General features: G+C 39.4%; 1 protein-coding gene across 1 annotated transcript in view; it reads left to right on the top strand.

The window, feature by feature from the left end:
- Positions 1 to 25,581, top strand: part of dcc (DCC netrin 1 receptor) — a 306,408-nt gene that overhangs the window by 136,254 nt on the left and 144,573 nt on the right. Inside the window, exons 6-7 of the mRNA XM_074689948.1 lie at positions 9,829 to 9,983; positions 10,453 to 10,573. Of these exons, the coding sequence (XP_074546049.1) occupies positions 9,829 to 9,983; positions 10,453 to 10,573 (276 nt within the window). The remainder of the gene's footprint in view (positions 1 to 9,828; positions 9,984 to 10,452; positions 10,574 to 25,581) is intronic.

The raw sequence follows: 25,581 nt of genomic DNA, 5'->3' as shown, positions 1-25,581 counted from the left end.
CAGCTCTGAGTAAACAGTGTAAATCCTGTAATGAGGAGGTGTCTGTCTGTGTTGAAGCGAATCTCTTCACTCTCAGGCAGGGAGAGGTGTCTCAGTTTGATAGAAAATAATTACTTTTCAGTGTCACTTTTTGTAAGAAAACAAATACTTTTTCATTGACAAGGACAAATCGAGGTTTCTGGTTTTACTTGCTGCATAGTGCTGAATAAATTGGTTCTGTAAACACATACCACAGACACTGAATTAAATCCCTCTCTTTTTTTAGCTGTTCAATGCCTCTGGAAATTTTTTAATTTGCAAACAGTTAGAGAGGACCAGTGTGTGTATGGAAAAGTACTGGACATGATGTACTCAAACTTTCTCCTCTGCACTGCATCAAAAAGACATGTTGTCGGATTCACTCAGTCAAGCTGTACAGACAGCTTGAGTGGTACAGTTAAAAGAATAAGAAGAACTTGGCCAGAAAAATTGACTGTTGCTTGTACATGAATGGATCATAGATCATTTATTTTTTAGGTGGTTGTTAATTATTACTTTGTTTTTCCATCTCTTCTTTACATGATGATCCGATCAATGGTTGTATGTAATGTTACAAACAATGGTTAGGATTATGTTGTTGTGCCTCTTTCTTTGTATATGTTTCAACTAGAACAACACCAGTGCTGCAGCTATGAAATATTTTAGGGTTTTTCGGAAAATTCCATCAAATAATAGAGTAATCGAGTAAAACGTGAAAAAAAGTGAAAGACAAGTGACTATAGGTGATATATTTTGAGACTAGTGAGATCAATGAGATCACAAATGAGACATGTGAACTAGGAATACGACGTTTTAATAAGGTTTAGGGTCTTCGCAGTAGGCCTACCTGCTGTATTGGAGCACAATAGGCACCTACCATCGTTAGTGACACAAAAAGCATGTAATAACACACTGTAAATGTGTTTAGAACCACAAAGGAACTTTCTTCGTCTAACACCTTTTTTTATGTTAAAATGTCAATCCTCCTCAGCTTTTCATTGATGCCCAGTCAGGTGTCTTACTGGCCATCCAAACCGCTGTGCTGTACTCAAGCATGATTGTCGCACTTAAGGAGTGGCTCGCCATGCACTGGTCATTGAGAAGTAGCTGGTGCTCAAAAGTCTCAAAACTCCGAAAAAGTCCTTGGATTTTAAACTAGTCGTTGGAGGGGTCTGAAAAGTCACTAAATATAGTGTTAGCTCTATGTGTCTCATTAAAAGTTGTGCAGGCAAAATACCATTCTTTGACCTTCTAAAATTAAAACAATTCTTTGAAGTGGAGGGAATTCCCCAACCATTTTTGTAATGGAACTACTCAAATTACATAAGGAATCATTTCAGCCCTAAACAACACACTGTATTGGTTGCAGCTTTCTCATGGTAGCATTCACAGCACAGGTATCTTCATTAAGGTTGACAAGGTGAGATATGTTTTGCTTTCTATGATATCATTTGTTTGTTTGTTTGTTTTTTGTCTACAAAGCAGACAGACAGAAATATTTTAGGGAAGCTGTTCTAACTCTAAGTTGAATGCACTGAGTGACCTGATCTCTGAGGTGTAGACTGTAAATTGCTCCAGGGATTATGGACATGTTGCTCTCTCCTTGTAAGAAATCTGTAGTTAACTGACATCATTACTCCTGTAAGGTCAACGTCAGTGTCCTGTGAAATGGGAGTAAATGAGAACAGTATGCCGAGTGAGCAACACAAACTTCAGGACACTAGACTGTAACTTTAGATTGGGGCCAGCAGACTTAGAAAAATGTCCTGTAATCTGTGACATCAAAACTGATAACCAATCCAGATCAGTGAATCTTTGCACCCTTCTGATTTTTTGCTGTACTTTTTCATACTGTGCAGTTGTTACACAGAGTCCAAAGTTCTACTATAATTAATCATTCTGAAGATAAGGGGTTATGAATGCTTTAGCTTTCACTTGAGAGGGAGTATAGTATTTTTTTCAAGCTTCATACTTTCCTTCAGGTGCCTCTATCGTAGCTGTACATAATTTAGAGCTATAATATATCCCTTTTTCTTACACTGGTGTTTTAGAAAACTCTTATTTCAGTCTCTTTCTGCGACCCTCTACCCAGCTGCTGTCTCTTTAAGGCTCAACAAACCCTCTCTTCTCTGATTGGTCAGCCCTCTGCAGGTGTGTTGAGGACAAGGCCTTGGCTCACACCTCCAATGAATTATGCAATGAGCTCATTATCATTGTAATAATCATTATCATCCTATTATCATGATTTTTAACACTGTTATTCTATTCCTTTATTTTTTTTTTTATCAACCCACAACAGTGCTCTAACAAGGGTTGTTTTACTTTAATCTGGTATGGTGTGATGTTGGTGTCCCAGTGTTTGATATCACACTGTTTTACAGAATTGTAGTAGCATGAAAGATGAATACAGCGGGATTCAGACATAAGCTAACACAGTACAAAAGTGCCCTGCTTCAGCATTGCAATGTTGGAAAAAGTAATTAATTGTGTTACCCTTTACTGGAAAATAATAATAATAGTATTAGAAACTATGTTAGTTCTAAAGCTGTTATTCCCAGCACTGAAAAAGGAGTTCCAGTACTTTGAAAAGAAAAAAAAACAACAACTTGTTAGTTGAATTTATAATGCAGTCTCTCTGTGCTGCATGTTACCAAGAACTCTAAGCCACTAAGAGGGTGAGTCTCTAATTTCCATTCAAGGATAACACTTCCATTTGGGATTTCTTTAAACCTAAGTCTTCAGACGCTGCTTTCTGCTGGAGGCCTGTGAGAAATCTGTTATGTTAGAAGGGGATGTTGCTCCTAATTTTACAGTGAGATATAAGGACATGTTTTTTGTGGCATTTTTATTATGTTAGAGCTTAAATATGATTTTAGCTAGTGTTGCGTTGATTCTGTTTGATGGTATCTGCGTTGTTTGATTTCTGACTTCAAAATACTGTGCAACTGGAGAAAGACTTTGAAAAGTTTTCAGACAGTTTTTTTTTTTTTTTTTTTTAACCAATGAACGATTACCACAAACTCTTTAAACATAGAAATAAATTCAGGTTTTTTAATCTAAAAAAAAAAAATGTTCAAACATGGCTCAGGCAGCCTCATCTGTCGCTCAGCTGACAGCAGTGTTAGCTCGTGACTACTGAATAATTGTGGCTTAAAGAGCTTGTTAACTATTCCTGACATCATGTCCACAGAGTAAATGATAAGGTAAGAGTGTGTGTGCATGGTGGGCGTGCTTGTTTGTGTGCATGTGAGTGTGTATGTAGAGAGTCTCCGTGCGTGCACTTAATGACAGATAATTGGTGGTTAAGTGCAGATATAAAGAGGCTCCTAACGAGTTCTGTTCACACGAGTCTAACTCAGACTTTGTGAGTGTGTGTGTGAATGTGTGTATATCCAGTGAGTGAGGGCTATCATCACTCTGACACACACACACACACACACACACACACACACACACACACACACACACACACACACACACACACACACACACACACACACACACACACACACACACACACACACACACACACAGCAGATGTTCGTTTAAATGGACGATGGAGCTGATTTCCATTTGAAGGCTGAGTGGAAGTTATTATGGTGCAGCTCGAAAGGCCGGTTCACTGATACCGCGTGTGTGCCTGTGTGTGTGTGTGTGACTGTGGAGGTCACATTAGCACATTTTCTCCTTCTTGTTTAAAGACGTGAGTTTATTTATTGGACTACATTAATGTTTAAGCATTTGTATGCAGCAATGTGCGCTGTTAATGATGATCTAGGTGAGTGTTTGTGAAACACGACCAGGTGGAGTTAGGCTTGTTGTGTCTACTGGAGGTCAGCTGGTTGTGAAAGTCATCTCATTTCCATATAAAAGGCCGCTCTCAGCTGTTTCCAGTCCAATGTAGAGTCTCACCACAGCATTCTGTCTGTTTCACAAAGAGCGGTCTGGAAACACAAATGCTTTTGTTAACATGTCCCCTCAGATGACCAGGTAATCAGTGTACACCTGTAGCTCTGCAGCAGGAAAACACATCCAAACAATGGGTGGACACTCTGGGAATCCCCCAGACACAACAAAGGCTGCTGGGTAATAGATGCCAAAACAGCCACCTCCTATCCGCAAGAGAAAGTCCTTTAACTTAGAGGGCAGCAAAGGGCCTCAGATTAAGTTTAAATTTAGCTCGTCTTTATGCCATATGAAACAGACCGATCCATTAAAGTGCTGGAGGCCATTTGGGTTATGAAAATTGAACAGATCTGCATTTACTTGACAAAATTAGTCAGTAACAGGTCCATAAGGGGTATTGTGCTTTTTTGCTAGGCTTCATACCCTCCCTCTTGTTGACAAAATTTCAGGAATCTTGACACTCAATGAAAAAGACTCAGGAGGCTCAGATGGCTTAAGTTGAAATAGTTTATATAGCTCGATCGAGGAGAAAATGACAGACAGTACACATGGGTGCTCAGTGTAATGCAGAGTCAATTCTAACAGACCAGTCAGCGTGCTCAGTATTTACCATTCTTGAGATTGGGATTGCTATTATCTATGAGCCAATGGGTTCAGCCTAGCTTGGGAACTCAATGTGTGAAACAGTGTTCAAGGAGACAGGAATATGAATAGGATTCAACCCAGACTAGAAACACACTGTCTCTGCGTACAGATCACTTTAAGGCAAATACAGGTATTATTGTGACACATAAAGAGACAATTTACATAATTGACTAAGGAAAGTCATAAATCAATAAGAAAATTCCACCACAGATCCTTCCTGTTTGATTGCAAGATCAATAATTACTACCAAATTAATTATTACATTTAATAATATTATTCAATTATTCTGGAAAGGTCTGCAGAACTGAAAATTCATACACCTAACATTACATGATAACATTACAATCATCTTGCAGTTATGATGCAAATCAAAATACATGGAAATCAAGAATATAGATATAAATTGTTTCAATTACAAAAATCACAATTGTATAAACTTAGCTTGTTTCAGAGCTCAAATAATTATTTATTTTTCTCACACCAGTGTTTTAGAAACCCTAATTTCAGCCTTTGTCTGTCTGCTGCTGTCTCTTTGAGACTGCTGCTTGACAAACTCCCTTATCTCTGATTGGCCAGGCCCCTGGAAGCCTGTATGGGGATGAGCTGTGGGCAGACCTAAGTGTTTGAGGCCCACGCCAATTAGAAGACCCTTAATTGTTGGCCTCATCATTTCATCAAGTCTCATGAAGATCCTAAGATGAACATCTTGGTTTTAAGATAAAACTTAAACATGTATCTTTCTATCTGTATATCATTTCATTCAGACTTTGCTTTTTAGGTCAGGTTTTTGTGGTCAGGAATAACTGATAGATGGATAACAATCAGAAAACTCTTTGAGCAGAAATCTGTTCATGAATGAATAAAACACGCTTGTCTTAAAACAGTAACAAGTGGGCACTGGGATCAGATTTGCAAACCACTTCTTTAAGTCTGCATGTCACTTCATACAACCAAAAATGGCTTTTATACTACTATAAATGCATCAGAGGTCATCATCTCAGACTATAAACTCAATTTCATAAATTCTCTTTTAAAGTTCCTAAATGTTGATTCCCATGTGTAGGATCAGCAAACACGCTGTTAGATGAAATATTTACACAAGAGGCACAAATGTGCTTGATGCTGCCACTTAAGACAATGAAAGCACTAATTTCCTGACTTCTTAGAACGCATTGGGATTGATAAATCAGGCCTCCATTCAAGACACTCAAAAAAGTAAAAGCTTGACTCTTTCGCAAACTACATCTTTGTGTTGCTATTTTACAAAACTTGGAAAAAAAAAAAAAAAAACATGATTTTTTTTTTTCTTTTTTCCTGGATTCACACTGGTGATTTAAATCAGAGTGAAGCCTCTTTGGCACTCATTATTATGTGAAATTGCAACCCACCATAAACAGATAAACAGGCACTGCTTCGGGAACTGCGATGAAGCAAGAAATGACAGTGTGGTTTTCATACATGTCTGGAGATGAGACTTTTACTTCTGTAACGTTCAGAACAAGTTGTTCTCAAGTTGCTAAATGAGCTGTGAAACAATGCAACATGCACAAAAGGTCTCCGGTGGTCGCTAATGGCTAAGTCTGCATGATATGCTGGCAGAGAATTTGTTCTTTTTTTTTTAACTTCTTTTCAACTGTTGATCTTTGATTTGAAAAAAAAGTGTTGTCTCAGAAATGTCTGTGGAAATGTCTAAATGTGGCACTGACAACCACCATAGCAAAAGGATAACTTTGGTATAATAAGACAAAGTTAATCGTGATCACCTTAGCATGCATGACTTAAACTTGAGCTGCAGGGAATCCTGATTGGCTCAGATGTCTCCTCCTGTTCCTCTGTGTCTTTGTTCCTGAAATGTGCATCAGTCTATTAGTGTATTACTCTGTAGCTGTCTGTGTTTGTGTGTATCACTGTGCAGCTGTAGTCTCTTTGTATTAGTGTGTAGTTGTTGGTGTGTTGTTTAGCAGCAGATCAGACTTTAAAGGAAATCGTTGGCTCTTAATTAGAGCATTACCGCAGTGATAAAGTTACACCTCCAGATAATGATGTATCGATGGAGACACACAACTCGTCTCCTCTACTGACTCTTTCTTTCTTTTCCTTCTTTCATCCATCTCTTGCCCTCTATTTTCCCTTCCTGCCTTCTTTTTGTTCTTCTTTTTCGTTTGTAACCCACGTTCTTTCAATTTTCCCTCAGACATTTTCCCTTTTTCTCTTTAGTCTTTCTCAGCTTCATTTTTTTTTATCCTTTTCCAATTTCTCCCCTGTCTCTTGTCTCCTTATTTGAAGTTTTCTGTCAGTATTCTGCCTCCTCATCTCTGACCCTGTGCATGTGGTTGTTTTCTTTCTTGTTCTCATCCTACCCTTTAACTTAATGGTCTATCATTTTTTCTTGTTTCCTCTCTCCACTATTTTTACTTTTGGAACTTTGGTGATAATTAGTCTCTCTGCCTTTCCCTGTGCACTCTTATTTTCTCAAGTGTTTCATTTTATTAGTGCCTTTTCCCCATTTTTTTTTCCTTTTAATTTATTTCCTTTTTTTGTATTTGTATTTTCCCTTCTTGAACCATTTTTGAACGAACGTAACATTTATACTCCTCCTTCCTTTATTATTTATTTTGTTTTTCATAGCTCTTTTATCTGTTTTGTATGTTGCTCACTTCCTGTCCTCCTTTACCGTTCTTTGTTTCTTCCTCTTGGTCCTTTTTCTGCAATCTAAAATCCTAGACACACACACACACACACACACACACACACACACACACACACACACACACACACACACACACACACACACACACACACACACACACACACACACACACGCACACACACACACCTGTCCCTGTGTTTGTTTATATTTATCAGTGCTCATAGAACCGTGACATCATGAATATGTGTGTCTGTTGACAGTTACATGACATGCTTGCATGTGTATGTGTGTGTCTTTGTGTGTGTATCTGCGTGTGTTTGCTGACAGCCAGAATGTTCGTTGTCTTGCGGCGCTGACAGTGTCACAGTGCCGCTAGCTGCTACATGAGGCCCTTCAGTCTCCATCCTCGTCTCCGTTGGGGCTCAAAATGGCTCCTGCTCTATGTACCTGCCCAAAGATGACACACAACGCCTGCCTGGTCAAAAATGGCAGCCACCTTATCCTCCTCCCTACTGTTTACCTAAGTTTTGGAGTAGTGAGCCTGTTGATGGCTCTCCAGAGTATACTTCTCAAAAAACTATTTCTTTTTGGCTTGTATCAGTTTTCAAGATTATAATAATGATTTTTATTCACGAAGCAGCAGCTGTTACATCAACTTAGCTTAGCTCACCAGGAAAGTGTTAATAGAGGGTTAACAGCTGAGCTCCATCCTGAGATCCACCTTCTAGCACCTCCACACCCCATTTCATTATGGATTATGTAATCTCTAATTCTGGGTGATTAAATAAAGAACATTAAATTGGCTTGGAAAGTATCCTTAAAATTGCAGGGATAATCATATCTTTTTTGTCACTCTGGCTGTCAGTATCATATTTCTGGGTTTCATATTTATCCAGCTTTTCACTGAAGCTGTGTTTATGTTTACACTGAGTGAAATATTCAAACCAAATAACTATAATAATTTATGGCTTCATCTTCCTCTCAAACAGAAATTTTCATCAATCCTGTTATAAATAATTTTTGAAACTTTTCCTCAAAACTAAACTGTTTAGTATCTTGAAAAACTTTGGAGAGGATGCAATTCAAACTAAGTTTCCCTGCATAAAATACATCTGTAATTACTTTCCCTGGAGGGAGAGGGAGTGTATTAAAAATTATTAGAGACATGGCTGGGAAAACATTTGATCCTTACTACACTGCTGTTGAAAACCTCATAGACAGTCAGGCACTTTAGTTCCCGCACCCCCGAAGAGTTAAGTACAGAAACGCATGCTGTAAGGTCACACAGCCAATCATATTTAAACATCAAGCCAGCTGAGCTCCTTGACTAAATTAGATGTCCTTAGTTTGTTTAAGTCTAAATAATTTAACATAATTCAATAAAAAAAGTAGAAATATTGATTGTGTTTTTATTTGTTGGTTTGTTTTTTTCTGATACATCCCCTTTTGACATTAGCACAGTATGTTAGCACTGTGTATGAAGGCCCCTTAATGATCTAGCTAATGCTGCTATAGCTGTCGTTTTAGCAGCATTAGCTAGATCATTAGAATGAGCGATTTCAAAATACAGCCAAATAAACCAACATGGCTAATATTTGCGTGAAGTAAAGGATTCAAAGATTGGACATATGATCAAAACATTCATATCATAGGAAATTTTTCATACTCCTTGGATTTAAGTGAGGTTCCTGTTTATCTTTGTTTCAAGGGCTGTGTAGCCCTTTCCCTTAGCCCTTGATCTTACAGAGAATTTGAACACCCCTTCACTTGAAATGCTCTTGCAAAACCAAGGACCAGTGCCCTTTTATGTTCAGCTTGAGAGTGAACTTCATGTAGATGACATGTTAAGATATTTTTTTTTCTTTAATCTTTTGCATATGTTGAGATCTTTAGCAGACCAGGTTGGAGTCTGAGGAGAGTATATTGATCGAAAACTATGAACCCCTCACTCTTGGCAGGAGCAGACTGTAGTAAAATAGGAGGCTAGTTGAACTTTATTAAAGTCACACACCAACACTTCCCTCTAGCTTTACCCCCTGTTTTGGGCTGTTCTCTTGCGTATTGTTAATTATTTTCCTGACCTCCTGGTTTGCACTGTACTTGATCCTGCATACAGGGTTCAACTTCACTGGAAATCAACGTAATTGGATCACAGTTTGGATTTTTGCCTCATTTAAAGGAAAAAACAAAAACAAAAAACAAATAAACCAGGCTATAAAAACACTGCTGTGTTACTTTAGTTGACTCCAGGTTAAATATAAACCATTTGTTTTGAGAACCAAGCAACAAGTTAGAGATAAACACCTGAAATTATTAAATGACAACAAAGAAATCACTGTATAATGATCCATGGAGGCTAATGACACCAGGCTCATTGTGCTCCTCTGTAATAAGCTGAGATCTCTTTTTGTAATTATGCTAATTAGTTTATAATCAGCTGAGGTTTTTTTCAGAAACTGGCTAATGAGAATCAATCCTGGAGGAAAATAGATGAACAATGACAAAGGAAAGTAACGCTTACAGTCCAATACTGGAGCTGTTTTACTGTTTTATTGTTGGAGTAAGGTTTTCTTACTTAAAAATGTGGTTTTATTTTTGTGTTTCTGCAGTGCCACCTCAGTTCCTGAACTATCCAACCAACACGTACGCCTACGAGTCCACTGACATTGAGCTGGAGTGTGCAGTGACAGGAAACCCTCCACCAACTGTCCGCTGGATAAAGAACGGAGAGGAAGTCATCCCCAGCGATTATTTTCAGATTGTGGTGAGAAAATATCCCCAAATATCAAGATTATCAATCCTGAGTGATCTAACAAGTTTAACAAATAATATCAACTAGGTCCACTGTTACTGACTTTCACTGTGTAACATCTACACAAGTTTGTTTATATTGGTAAATAAAAGATGAATGTAATCCAACAAACAGCAACATGAAAATGCAGGAACATATAAAAAGTGAAATCAAAGGTGTCAGCTGCGTAAAAAAATATGGAGGGAGAGAGATTAGTGGGTATGACATGACTGTTACTGTAGTTCCATAATCTGATAATCTGGATATCACTCTAATCTATGATCCCATAATCTCCTGACCAATGATATATGCAAACAAACAAACATTGCAGTGCTCTCTGACACCAGATGTTTGTTTTGTTTTTATTTAAAGTGTATGAAGCCAGTCAAATCTGTAAGACTGTACTATGTTTGTTTATCTCATGTGTGTGTTTATTTCTCAGGATGGCAGTAACCTCCAGATTCTGGGTTTGGTGAAGTCAGATGAAGGATTTTATCAGTGTGTTGCTGAAAACTCAGCCGGCAGCTCACAGGCGATGGCTCAGCTGCTGTTGCGAGAGCCAGGTAGGATGAACCACACATTCACACACATACTACACATGCAATGCTACATACACTGAGCTGATACATGCAGTGTACCTGTCAATGGTCATGGATAAACATAAACACACCTTGTTGTCGTCACCTGTTATTTTTGTCATAACATTTTAATCTTTGGGACCTTGCTATGCTTCCTCTGTTGTCACTTTATGCCTAATTTTCCGTCTTTAGTTTTATTTTATTTTATGTATATTCACTTTGTTTCAATTGGACTTTGATAAACTTTTTATTCCATTTATTCAAGTCATTTTATTCACCAAAAATAAGCTTGTTTAAACTGGACAGTTGATTTAGACAAACAGCAGCACAGTGGATTAACATTTTCAGCATTCAATAAAGCAAAGATAAAATGGAACATAATACAGATACATGACTGTATTTCAATGAAAGACCTGCAATGATGAATGGAACCAGAAAATATTTGTCAAACTTGACTTAAGTCATGAAAATACCCAAAAGACACATATAAGGGGCGGCTTTCACAACATACTGTATGTTCAATCACAAACATGATTAAAGCTGCTACTAGGAGTTTGTCTTAATCTACAAAGTTAGTTTAAATGTGCTGTGAGGACGATCTGTTTGAATCAGACTACAGTGCCACATTCTGGTCTGAAGTCTCACGTACACTGCTGTGAAGACGTCACTTTTAACAAGGCGTGTGTTTGTTTTGGAAATAAGTGGGGATCAATTTCCTTTGTTCAAAACAACTTTCTACTAGAAACAAAGGTGAGGTAGGGTATTTATCAACAGCTACGTAGAGCTACAGTTTAAAATGTGACAACAAGCAAACTTTGTCAGTTTGTACCGTAGTTTGGTAGCCGCCTGTTTTTAGCTTCCGATTTAAGCTAAGAAGTAGCATTTAGGAATAACCTATATTGGTGCTGATAATCTCATTTTTAAGTGTGGATTAGGATCAGGTATATATCTAGAAGGGAGACTTTTTCAGGATAACTCAGACACTCCTCACAGCCCCTTTAAACCATGAAATGAAAAGAAAAAAGGAGATGTCAACCATATAATTTAATCTTCTGTGAACACAAAAACTGAATATGACTGCATAAATAAAAACTTACCACTATTCTTCATTACTGGGCATTTACAATAAGAAAAAAAAAGAAAATGATGAAAAGCTTTAAGTTAAAAAAGACAAAAAAGAGTGCAAAAGCCACACTTGTGCTGGGTTTTTTACAAATACAGTTTAATTTGTTCCTCATTTGGGATGTTTGTTTATCCTCCTGTCCATCGTGATCCAACAAGTTTTTACATCCTCAAAAAGAATTCCTCAGGCGAATGTTTCTTCACCTGTCGTATGTGCCTCTATATTTTTATGTCACAAAAAAATAGTTTGTGAATGCAGCTGATACTTGAGCTCCAACAATGAGCAATACTTCAGTGAGCGTATCCCAGCAGGCCTTGCTCCTGTTGTGCTTCTCAGTTTGAGTTTCAGTCACACTGAGTCACAGCTGAGAGAACAGCAGGAGCTGCCGCACTCTGGCACTCTCACTGTTTGTTGTGTTGTGTGGTTGTTTGTGTCGGGGTTAAAACTCAGTTAGTCATGTGGTCTGACAGCAGTTACTGCCATCTGATGCGCACACACACACACACACACACACACACACACACACACACACACACACACACACACACACACACACACACACACACACACACACACACACACGTCACACGCACGCACAGTGCCACAAACACACTGACTTACACACAGACATGAATACACGAACAGGTCAGCCAGTCTGCAGAACATCTGAGTCAGCACAATAAAAATACTCTGCATCTAAATGGACCAGCTATGTGTGTGTGTGTGTGTGTGTGTGTGTGTGTGTGTGTGTGTGTGTGTGTGTGTGTGTGTGTGTGTGTGTGTGTGTGTGTGTGTGTGTGTGTGTCTATAACAAAGGCCAGAATGAGTACAGCTTTATTCACACACCATGATGTTGATCAGTCTTGTTACAAACTACAGCTACAGGAGTCAGTGACTAAGTCAGGTCTAAAAACTTGCTTGCTGGTTTCATTACCGAGCAGTATAAGTAAGATGCTAAATCACAGCAATCACAACAAAATGTCTTTCTTTCTTTCTTTCTTTCTTTCTGTCTTTCTTTTTCTTTTTCTTTCTTTCCCTGTCTCTGTCTGTCTGTCTCTCTTCTTGTCTCTTTGTCTCTGCTTTAATCACTGTTCAGTGTCTATGGCTCTCCCCTGAGCCAGTAGCACAGATGGCATCACACACACACACACACACACTTACACTCACACACACACTCACACACCAAGACGTTAAGAGGGTCAGATGGCTGGTGTTATCGCTTGGTTACTATCGCCACAGGGACCCAGCATCCCAGCAGGCTCACAGTGGCCAATCAGACATTCCCACGAGAAATCACGGCAGGGTGTGTGTGTGGGTGTGTGTGATTGTCAGCATACCACCTTGTTACCCTTGGCAGAGCCAGGCCCCCCTGATACTGTCTCTTCACTCACACTCAACCATACACACACACACACACACACACACACACACTTACACTCACACACACACTCACACTCATACACACACACGCACTTTATCTCTTTCATGTACTCAAAATCTCTCCAACATGCATTTACACAGCTACTTCTTTCACATAAGTAAAATACCAGTGCGCACACAATAGCATACACACTTAAGATACACACACACACACACACACACACACACACACACACACACACACACACACACACACACACACACACACACACACACACACACGCACGCACACACACACACACACACACACACACACACACACACACACACACACACATACAGCAACAAAGAGTGTTTCTAAGTGGTTTTGTTATGTAGCAGTGCTTTCTTCCCACTCAAAGAACAACCAGTTGTGTTCATCTGAAGCAAAACATTTACATTAATCAGTGTCATTTGTTCTTACAACCACAGGTGTTGTGATCAGGGATTAAATCCCAGGTTTGAGTCATGTTAGAATATTAGTTAATCGATCAACTATCCAGTAATAGCATTGCCAACCATGACTTTTGAACTGGTGCTAAGTAAATAAGAAAGTCAACCCAGACATCCACCCCCCCAGTAAGATCTTCTGGCTCCTGATGGGATTTATAATCCCTACGGCAAGTGGGTCTACCACAGGGTCTTTACCCAGCTGAAGTGACCTGGAAAACCTCCAAAGGAGGTGTCCAGGAGGCATCCTAATCAAATGCCCCAAGCCATATCTCAACCGCCCCCTGAAGAGGAAATGACTCTACTTTGAGCTCCCTCCAGATGTCCAGGCTCCTATCTTTAAAGCTGAACCCAGCCAGGGAAGAGAAGGGGGGGACCATTTAGCCGCTTGTTTTTAGGCTTTCCTTCTTTTGGTTTTTCCCTACCAAAGCTCGTGAGCATAGGTGAGAGCCAAAGTTTGGATTGATTGATGAATTTTAAAGCTTTGCCTTCAGGCTCTGCTCCCACTTCAACACAACGCTACAGCCTGCAAACACTGCACCAGCCCATCTGTCAATCTCACAACATCCTTTATCCTCCAGACCCAAAACACTTGAACTCCTTTACTCTAGGCAAAAACTTTCCCCACCCTGAAGGAGCAGAGAACAACAGTGTCGGGCTTGGTGGTACCCAGCACAAAGGAGCCAACAGAATCATATCATCCGGAGAAAACTTTGGGTGGAGATTTTGTTACAAGGCCCCCAAACCAGAAGCTCTACTCCCCTTAACTGTGCCCTGAGATCCTGGAGATGACCAACAGAGGCAGTAGTAAAATAACCCCTTCCGAATATAGATTTTACTGTAATGCATTTGCATTTTATTATTTGGGGTTTAAGGTTTTATTCTTAAATTAACACGCATGTTTATAACCATGCTTCTCCCTTTGGCTGTGGTGTTTTATGAAATCAGTGTCAGTTTTCAGGTGTGAAGGAGGCAGGAAAAGAGGGAGAGAAAGGTTAATGGTGTCAAAATTTGTATTAATGTATTCATACATGAGTGGAAGACCCACCTCTCTCTCAGTCCCCTCCATTCCTCTCTCCTCTTTCTCTCGTCTCACTGTTTTACAGTCTCCTCAGTCCTCTCTCGTCCCCTCTGCAGTGCGGCCAAAGTTAAATCCTGGTCTGGATCTGATCTGAGTGCTGGATCAGGATTAAAACATCAGACTGTCATTGTCCTTCTTTTGAACCCCCTCCTTTCTTTCATCTTTCTATCTCTGTTACTTTTCCCTCTCAGTATCTGGTGTTGGTTGGACAGCCAAGTTTTCATCTTCCTTAACTTTTAACCTATTTTCTTTTCTTCCATCATTCTGAAAATGGGCCTGATAGACAAAATTTAGGGCAAAACTTTTGGAAAAGAGTACAAACAGTTTTTTTTTGTGTGTATTTATCCCCAGAAAGACTTCTGCACTGTGGATAGTTATCAATTATTAAAGTTTGTCACAGATTCTGAGCTCAGCCTCATCATTGTATGCGCATCTATCTATCTATCTATCTATCTATCTATCTATCTATCTATCTATCTATCTATCTATCTATCTATCTATCTATCTATCTATCTATCTATCTATCTATCTATCTATCTATCTATCTATCTATTTATCTATCTATCATTTTTGTCCTCTAGTCCTTCCTTCGTTCTTTCCTTCTTATTTTTTTTTCTCTTTTCACACTGTTTGTATTTGTCTTGATGTTTCCTTTCCTCATTTGTTGTCCTTCTTCCCTTATTCTTGTCCCTTTTTACACCCTCATCTGTGGTCTCTCTGTTGAATGTATTAATCTCCATGTCCTTGTTGTTGACTGTGTTCAGGACTCCTAATTGTTCTCCCTTTATTATTTTAATTGACTCCTTTACTTTTTAATTGTCACCATCCTGCCTCCTCTTGATCCGTATTTTCTGTCTTTCTTGTGTCCTTCTTTTCCTCCTCCCTGTCTCTTTGAGTCGTTCAACCTTCATGTTTAATTTGCAGCAGCACGTCATGCTTCCTTCTCTCAGATGAAGCTGTTTTAACTGAACCTCTCACAGCGTTTCATCCTGTAGTTGTCAGATGCGATAATAAATTACTCTCCTGTGTTTTACTTTTCGGCACACTGTCTTCTCCTGTCTTTCTTTTTGAGTGCACCTGTCATGTCTTTACCAATTTTAATGTCTGATTGCAACAATCTGTTGGACTGATTCTTTTGCTTTCTCTGTATTTACGAAACACAAATTATGCGTTTGAGTCATGATGAAATTGGAAATTAAGTTTGTATCTTGCCTTACCGTAATTATCGTGGAAGGAGAGAACATTTTAAATGCTGAGTACCAAAGATTGCTGTGGTATCATTATACTAAACCTATCATTTTCAGCTCCAGTGATAGAGGCTGGATGCATTTTGATCATAAAAACCATATATCCATATCTTCACCAAAGAGAGCTCTGTTTTATGCATTTCACATATCACTAAACAGTTGTTATTTTCCAAGAGAACAAGAGTTTATCACACGGAAATGCATTCTTAATTTATTGATATATAATTTATTTTAGGTTAAAAGCCAGGTACACCCAGACAGGTCACTAAAGTTCTAGGGCCACCATAAAGATACAGAAAACACCAGAAACACTTGGTGACCATGTAAAAAAACGGACAGAACGATTGTTTCCCTCATGTGATGTCATCATCTTGAGAGCTCCCCCTGCTGACTGGCTGCAGTACACAGCTCAAAGCCTGCACCCTCTACGTTAACGGGTGAAACATGGGTCAAACTAGCAAATTGGAGTTCATGTCAAATTTATTTTTAACCCTCCTTTTGTCCTCAGAGTCAAAATAACCCACCGCTGTGTTGAACAGCAGGGAAAGATCAATCAGTAGCGGACACAAACATGACAAGACATGTGGTCTTCTTCAGACCTGACCTAAGAAGGTGGCACTGTAGACGAGAGTGTTTAAAAATGCTGGAACATACAGGTTCTCATGATCAACATGAAACAATGTTGCACCTTGTCTGTGTGGACTATTAGGCATCAGCTGCTGTACCCCTGAATCATCTCTGAGCTGAGGCCACGAGTATGCGTTTCACTGCTGAACAGGCTCTAGAGCAAGTCTCCTGTACAGAAGCCTCTGCAGCAGTTGTGAAAGCTGTTCAGAGGACAAGATCTCTTGATCAACCTGAGGACTCACCTACCACAGCCACTGCCCTAGGTAGGACAAGTAAGAGGAAGCGGTGTCAGTTCTGTCTGCCAAATAAGGACTGTGAAATACATACTGTGTGCTGCAGGTGTAACAAATATATCTGCAAAGTCTGTGCACAACATTTTTTTAAATATTTACTTACAACGTTCACTGGCATAAAAAAAAAAAAAAAAAACATGAGTCATTGGGATGTTTTCAAATGAATTCAAAACTACTTTTTTTCACATTTGTGCTACTTTCTTGGGATATAAATACTATGAATACAAATATTTCTTACCACCTATAGAATAAACAACATAACAGTTGACAGTCTCATTGTAACAAGTGGTCTGTCTGTCATGTGAAAAGGGAAAACTCAGGTATTCACAAAATTTGTGATAAGTGACCAGTTGTTTCTCCAGGCAAAATACATTTGGTTTCTTAAATTCAATTAAGCTGCTTTATATTGGGGCTTTAGTGAAGTCAGGTCATTTTGAGCCAGAGGGCACGGTGTGTATGGAGAATGAGAGGACTGAGGGTTAAACATGATGCCTGCCATAGCATTGAGTTTGTATCACACAGATTTGTGTCCAAATGTTAAGTTTTGTGAGAAATGCCGTTTTAAATAGTGTTTCATTGTAATCAATGATTGACCAAATGAGGCTCCTGCAACTATCTTCACATAATGACAAGAGTAGATGGAGAACAGTTTGAGCCAGCTTAGAAAATACTAAGAGTCAATCACACAAAAATCTATTTTGCCATGGACTGGACCCACCTGGGGGAGCTTTTTTGTTTTTCTGACAGGCTAAATATGTGTATTGCTTGTTTGATGGGGTATAATGTTAGACCTGCCACTCTCTCAGCAGGATCTGTTCTGTGTACGCCTTGGCTCTACCAGCATGATACATCTGTACCTATTGAGGGAGTATTTTAGCTTCATATCTACAATTAATGGAGTCATGCACATGCACTTTAGAGGGAACAATGAACCCAAACAGCATATCTTTGGGCTGTGGGAGGAAGCCCTCACATGAACAAGGAGAACATGCAAACTCCACACAGAAAAGCCAGGAGTCCAACCTTGATCCCCACCCCCATTTCTCTTTGGTCAAATGGTGCTGACCCCTGCACCACTATGCAGCCCAACTCTTGAGTTGACTGTCACTAGGTTGTAGCTCATCCAGAATTCTTATATCCTTGTGAAAACTGAGATAATTTCTTATTTATGAAGTCACTGCCTGCAAAATGACTAAAACCAAGTTGTTCAGTTGGCTTAGATTCTTCCTCAAAATGACGGCTGGCTCTTGAAGGGTGATCTTTATCTCTTACTCATAAAAAAGGCCTTGTCCTTCATGTTTTCACTGACACTGAATACCCTTTCTTACTCACTATTTCCATGAAGCTGACTGAGTGCTTCTATTGTCAAAGTTAAAACTCCCCAGAGGCTGATTTTACTGCCTCAAAGGTTTTCCACTTTGCTAAATGAAGGATTTGTGTGTTTTTTTTTAAGTTATATATTTTTTTAGGATTTCTATGCTTGTAATTGGATAGAGGAGGACAGTGGATGGAGTAGGAAACAGGGTGAGAGCAGGGAGTGACATGCAGGAAAGAGGCCACTGGCTGTCTTCGAACCCACGCCACCCAGGCAAGAGCGAACCTCATGGTATACCAATACTGAGAAAGTATCTGTGAACTTCCAAAAAGTAAACAATACCATGTGTTTTAAGTATTGATACTGGCATTGTTTTTGTTTTAAATCAGAGACATTTTTAGTCAGACAGCTTGTGAGTTTGCAGCCACAGAGCAGTGTCCATCCATGTGTGTGTGTGTGTGTGTTGTGAAGTAAGACAGTGAGCCAGTATTATCTATGTGTGTCAATTCTGCTGGACTCAGCTGTTTACGTGCCTTTTAATTCTTCAATCTCATGCTCACTAGCCCTCAGTCTGATTTCTTAAGCTGCATGTAAACGCACTGACTGAGTTACAGACATGGCTTGGAGTTCCAGCACTCCTGTGAACCGGCTGTAGCTTGTCGAAAACGCCAGTACACAGAGCAAAATTTGACATTAATTACCTTAGGAAGCCGACAGCAGGGGCGGCTTGGTTAGCTAATATACGTATCAAAGCCCATCTGTACAGCTTGCTACCAACACAGGAGGAAACACTACGAACATGACGAAGCACCTCACCATTCAGCGTCCTCACCTCCTTCAAGTAAATCATTAGCACCATAAACACCTGAGCTGTAAAGCACACACAGCCCTGAGTCACAGAGCTGTGGTGTTGACAGTTCAAATAAGTGACATAACAAATAAGTGAGGATGATATAACTATGACAGTTTATGTAGGAGACATCAAAGTGTTGCATCCCATGAAAGAGCTTGAATAACACAGAAAGATTTTTTGTAAGTATTCGTGTTAAAAGTGTGTGCTTATTTTACTGTCTCAGCATGTGTAGTGTGGGCTAAACAATAATGTGCCAAGAATCAAAGTAATAGATGGGCGTTAAAGCCTGGTAGGATCATTTTACCTGCTCATTACTGTACAACAATGCCCAGCTCCTGGTTTCCTTTGCCATGGTATCATTTAAGCATCATTATAGAGTTATTATAAGAGGGTATCGCATCAAATCATATTTTTGGTACTGTGACAACACAAGCTTGATCAAAGACTTGCACAAGTCACAAAAGTACAGTTTACACTGCAGATTACATGATATTAATTTTGATGAAATATTGCAATTTGCATCAAACAGAATGAGAAATGTTTTCCTGTGCATCTCCCCCAAAAGATGGGGGGAGATGTGTTGCTGTTTAGATGACTCAACAGGAAATCTTTAACATGGGAAATGACTGCAAAAGATTATGCCAGAGTCCCATTTACATTTAGTGTTGGTTATGTAAGTTTTTGACTCTGTGTAATTACAACAGGGTATATAAAAAAGACAAGAGCTGGGAATCACAAAGGGGGAAAAAAAAGAATCAGAAGTGTAAACACATGAAACAGCCCTCAGGCAAAGATGTAGGAACACGCAGAGCAGTGACGTGCTTCTCCTCCTCCTGAGGTTTCCGACTGTCAAGCCTCAATATCGTATCCTCATCATCGCAGCGATCTTCACGCATTCCTCCTCAGGGTTAGTTCTCACCTGAGATCAATTCAAGACACAGTTACTAAAGCAGCCAGATGTTTGATAGATTCTGACATCTCAGTCTGCGCTGCTTTGAAATCACCTGTACAATTAACCTGGGAATATATATTTTGTAGAAGGCCATACAGAGGAGAAGTATCTGACATTTTCATCAACATGACAGAGGTAATAAATGAAAAAGGAAACAGCAGACAAGTGTTCAGGAACAGTTTCAGGGGTGTGCCAAAGCAGGTGTTTTTATTTTACAGAATGCACAAGCAGCTTGAATGACGTGGGGCATTGAAAAGGTAAAGAGGATTACACTTTTAATATGAAATATAAAGTTTACTAAGGAGAACTGTAAGTACTAGAACAAGGTGCACAGTAGAGATATTTTGCACTGGCGTGCAAAGCACAAAACGCATGGGTTTTAGTTACTATGACAACTTAAGAGATCATTTTGGATAAATTTACTAACGTCTCAAGAGCTTCATCCACGTATTCACCTGGTTTCTTGAGATGAGGCTCACCCTTGCTAGTTGGCAGCAGATTTAATAATTGATATTCTTTATGGTTGTGGATCTGAAGTGCTGATTGTGTGACTTGGCTGCAGCCAGTTGTTCATTTCTTTAAGACCTAGACATAAACAGTCACAGATGTCACCCCACAATGCAGCGTAGTCTGTCAGCTTTTTGATCTAGAAAATGGAGATTGAGTTGTATGAAGGCTGTCTGGTTGAATTAAATTGTAACCATTTGACCAGAGCTGTGAGTAATCAGCACAGACATGTGGATGTTAACCTGTAGACACCAAGGTCTGCCCATAGCTCCTGCCCCTACAGGCCTCTAAAGAGCTGGCCAATCAGAGGATCAGAGGAAAGGGGGTTTGGGGAGCCGGAAGCATTCAAGAGACAGCAACTAAAACAAAGCAGTTCAGACAGAGGCTGAAATAAGGGTTTTCTGAAACACCTGTATGAGGGGGAAAAAAGGGGGGATTTTTAAGAGCTGTAAATCATGTAAAGCTACTTTACGGGAACCAGAGGGAGAGTACAAAGCCTCCCTCTTTAAATCTTAAAGCATCATCCTCGTTTCAATTTTTCAATTTCAGTCCTAAAGTATTGCTCTTTAGGGCCAAGGTTTAATAATACAAAAGATAATCTTTTGAAATTTTGTGGAGCCATCAACCCATTCTGACCTCTGTTGCTGTGTCTTTTGTTGATTGGTGATGATGTCCCCTCATTCCTCCATTTCCTCTTGTCCTGATTCACAAAGATGTCCTGAAAGCTTATCATTAGGTGTTGTTACAGCGCACTTGTAAAAGAGTGATTGCCGTCATTCTTCTCGGTTGTGCAGCCTTAAAGGCCAACATTACTAATTGGGTTAGTACAAAAGCTAATTAGCTGCAAAACAGTCGACAGAAAAAGCTAAATGTTTTGTTTGGGATCCTGACTGACAGTTTAGACATTTAATGAAGAGCAGAAATACACGTGGATCCTTGTTTTTGTTCTGGTGGTGCAATTATGACTGGACTGGTACTTTCCCCTTACATTGAGAGGTTAATGGATTTTATGCAACTCTATTATATAAAGCTGCTCTGGGTTGAAAGAGATCCTTTTATTATGCATGGTTGTTTCTGTTCTCTGGGTCCAGTTTTGTTTTGTGAGTTGTCACAGTGTCTGTTGTATTTTGTTTGTTTAAGCATTTAAACTCTGTCCTGAGGGAGACCAAACTGGGTCGTAGTGTGCATTAGTTTGTTTAGTTTCTGTTTTGTGAGCGTGTTTATATGTATATGTGTGTATTTGATAGATTCAGTCCAGCCTTTGTTTTGCACTACAGTGGCAACTCCTCCCTTTTTGATATCTTTTTATCTGTTTTTTGATTTAAATTTTAAATCTCAAGGCAAAACGTAACTGCTACTCACAGTGAAAACAACAAAACTTAAAACTTTCTAAACTCACAATTTTTATTTATTTATTTTTTCTGTTGAAGTTTTGTTTAAGCTGGAGAAACTCTGCATCTCTGGCTACAGGAGCCTAATAGCTTTAAAAAGGATTCAATGTTTGTATTTGTATTTGTATTGTCTGATTTCTTCACTTCTCACTGAGGACTAAAACAGTAATCTGTGTGCACATTTACGTGATTTGGACATGTATTGAGACAAACCAAGAAGTCTGCTCACCTTTGGCAAGCTAATCAGAGTTTACAAAATTAAATTGTTACATAATAATTAATAATTTGACACAGTAATAAGGGGTGAGTATTGGCAAAAACCTCACGATACAATATGCATCACAATACTTGGGTCAAGATACATTGGAGGTGCTGAAGTTGCATGTTACTTACAGCTCAGCTAAAATATGAGTTTTTAGAGGTCAGAGGTCAAAGTATCGCTACATGTTGCTGTATCGATATTTTTTCACTCATGTAATAGTTATGTTTCAGGTCCGTTATTTCTGTCTGAAGAAAGAGACCATTTTTTTTTAGATTGAGGTGGTACATTTGACAAGAAAAAACTTTCAAATGTGCTGTTTTGTTATCAGTTTGATTCATATTTATTTATTTCATTTGCAATGCATATTAATTAATAACTTGTGAATATGTCAGACTTGCCGGATGTCATATTATGCTATTTAAGAACAACTACAGTAACAATGATTGAACATTGTGGTTAAGTTTGTCCTGCATTTGCAGTTCTGGTGGTATGGATCTATCTGGTTTTTGCAGGCTATATTTCTTGCTGGAAAGAAATAGTCAACAAAGAGAGCAAAGGCATACAAAACACGACCCACCTTAACAACATCCTGGTTACTATAATACAAATCAGCTTGATTTTGTGTCTTTCAAAGAAATTCAACATGAATTCAACCTCCACTCCACTCAATCACAAAAAAGCTTTATTTTTTATGTGAATGTCTGTGAAGGAATCCAGAGTAAAGGCTCCGTGTATCTAACTGTTTACAGTGAAACTAAGACTCTCCAACAGTTGATAAAAAAGCACTCATGCAGGAGAATTTGATTAACTAAGAGCTATTGTTGTTAATTTGACAGACGTATTGAAGACATGGGTAGTTTACAGGTTACAAAGTGGAGTGAAAATAATCCAGCACTCAGAGATCAGGGTCTTGGCTTGAACAGTTGTAAATGGCTAACAGCCGGCCACAGCAGAGAGCCTGAGAAGTATGAAGCCCTGCGGCTTAACCATCAGACAATAGCTGAGATTGAATAGTTCAGAAGAAACGAAGAGAAGCATGTGTGGATTGACATCATGACACATTAATGTGATGGATTTACAGCGTTTCCTGCTTTTTGTATTCTTCTATTCTTTCACTCTTCATTTTTTATACCTAATGGAAGCAGGGTGACATCTGCACAGAGGGATGAAAGAGGGAGAGATAGTCATTGCAGATAATTTTCAGTCTGCTGGAAGAAAGGACTGAGAGAGGGACGATAAAGTGGGATGGAGAGAAAGAGAGAGAGACAGAGGAAGAGAAAGAAGATAAGGAGAAAGGAGTCATAAAAAGAGAGAGGATCAGAGATAAAATGAAATCGCCCGACACAATCCTGTGGACGGTGAAAGAGAAAAGGAAAAGGGAGGATATGGATGGATGAGGGAAAAGAGGGAGAGAGAGGAGGGTAAAGAGAGGGAGAGTTAGACTGGAGGGTCAAGCGAAGGGCAGGGCGAGTGAGAGAGAGAGAGGAGGAAGTGTGTCAGCCATGACAGATTCGTATTCCACTGTGAGCATCCGACCTTAACACACACACACACACACACACACACACACACACACACACACACACACACACACACACACACACACACACACACACACACACACACACACCTTATCTCACACATGCAGAGAAATGCTTTTACTCTATCACCTCCACTCTCTCTCCCCTCTCTCTCTCCCACACACACACATATACACACACACACACACACACACACACACACACACACACACACACACACACACACACACACACACACACACACAAACACACACAACCACCTTACTATTCCCCCACTCTTCAACAGGAGTGTGTGTCTAGTTGGGAGGGTGGGGGTGTGTGGGAGCCTCTGTCTGTTACCATGGTGACCATAGCCTCCGCTCCTCTCCCATCTTCTATCCTGCGAGGAACTCTGTGTGTGTGTGTGTGTGTGTGTGTGTGTGTGTGTGTGTGTGTGTGTGTGTGTGTGTGTGTGTGTGTGTGTGTGTGTGTGTGTGTGAGTGAGAGAGAGAGAGAGAGAGCGAGACAGGTAGTGATAACTATTAAGTGTTTGCCAAGAGCAAAATAAAGTAGATTGGAGTCAGTGTGTGTTTGTATGTGTGATGTGTGTGAGTATATTTAGCTCTCTCTCTCTCTCTCTCTCTCTCTCTCTCTCTCTCTCTACATATATATATATATATATATATATATATATATATATACATATATATATATATATATATATATATATATATATATATATACTCCTTCTAAAAGAGGGGGTAGTATACTGTCCAGCTGGTTCCCCTACTTGCTGATTTTAAGATGATGGTTATTAATGTAGCAGAGATATTGAACAGCTGTCAATGAGCTAGATTGTGGAGTCACAGACTGTAATAACTGAGGATGGGATACCCATCTTAAAATGCTAATGGCTGGAGAAAATCTCACCATGGCCCACAATATTTTTGCTCTATGTAGCTAAAAGCCTTGTAGATACAGTTGACTCTCCTTCTAAGGGTTATTTCCATCAGTGTTTCTTATTTTATTTTTGTTTTTTATTGGTTGTTGAAATGCATATTTTGATGTGCATTTACCTTGTGAACAGCCAACTTTGTCCCAAACAAATTCAAAATAACTCATCAATGCCTACAAACAGCACTGGTGAAGAATTTTTTTTTTTTATTTTATTTTATTTTTTTTCGCAGGGTATCTGGGAATCATTTAACTTTTTGTGTGTTGTGTGAATTATTGGGTAGTGATTGTCTTATCAGGCCCTAAAACAAATGATTCTCTGTGTATTACACTGTCAGTGTTGTAGCTACTAGCTTCAAGCCTCCTGCTTTGCTTTTGTTTCAAGCTAGCTATTCTGGACAGATTAGCGATAAGCCATGTTTTCTTATAGTAAGAAAGAGATTCCTGGTTTTACTCCTTGCTAGAGTCTATCCGTGGACTTTGCATGTTCTCTCTAGGCATGCTTGGGTTCCCTCCAGGTACTCCAGCTTCCTCTAAAGCCTCGTTTTCATCAAGTGTTTAAGTTTGTCTCAGTATGGCATGCATTTTGTGGAGTTGTCAGTGACTGATCCCAAATAATTGAGACATACTGTCCACTTTTTGTACCCTTGAGTTGGGCCGCCAGGCTCAACTGATCCGACCCCAGCAGGTGGAGCTAGAAACACTGCATTCCATTGATTCGTTGAAAGAACTGTCACTTCCCTGTGTGACAGCGGCTGCTGAGGGCACACAGCCTTCTTCGATACAAAGCTTGATTGCGCTTTCAAACAAAAAGTCACATGCCAATCACAAAGAAGACTAATTGCTGGATATCTTGCATTGTTGCTCTTTGTGTACTGTGTTGTGTTTTTCTTTTTTGCTGGATTTATCAGCGGTGTACACTGTCGCGCTGCTATTGCTTCACGCTACTAATATGTAATTGTGCGGTATCCAGCTTACACTCTGCCAGCCAGAGGGGTC

Source organism: Halichoeres trimaculatus, unplaced genomic scaffold (genome assembly GCF_033239565.1).
Source record: "Halichoeres trimaculatus isolate MK-OKI-2021-1 unplaced genomic scaffold, fHalTri1.1 fHalTri1_scaffold_16, whole genome shotgun sequence".
Taxonomy (NCBI): domain Eukaryota; kingdom Metazoa; phylum Chordata; class Actinopteri; order Labriformes; family Labridae; genus Halichoeres; species Halichoeres trimaculatus.
Note: the sequence above shows the minus strand (reverse complement) of the source record. Positions and strands in the feature narration are given on the sequence as shown.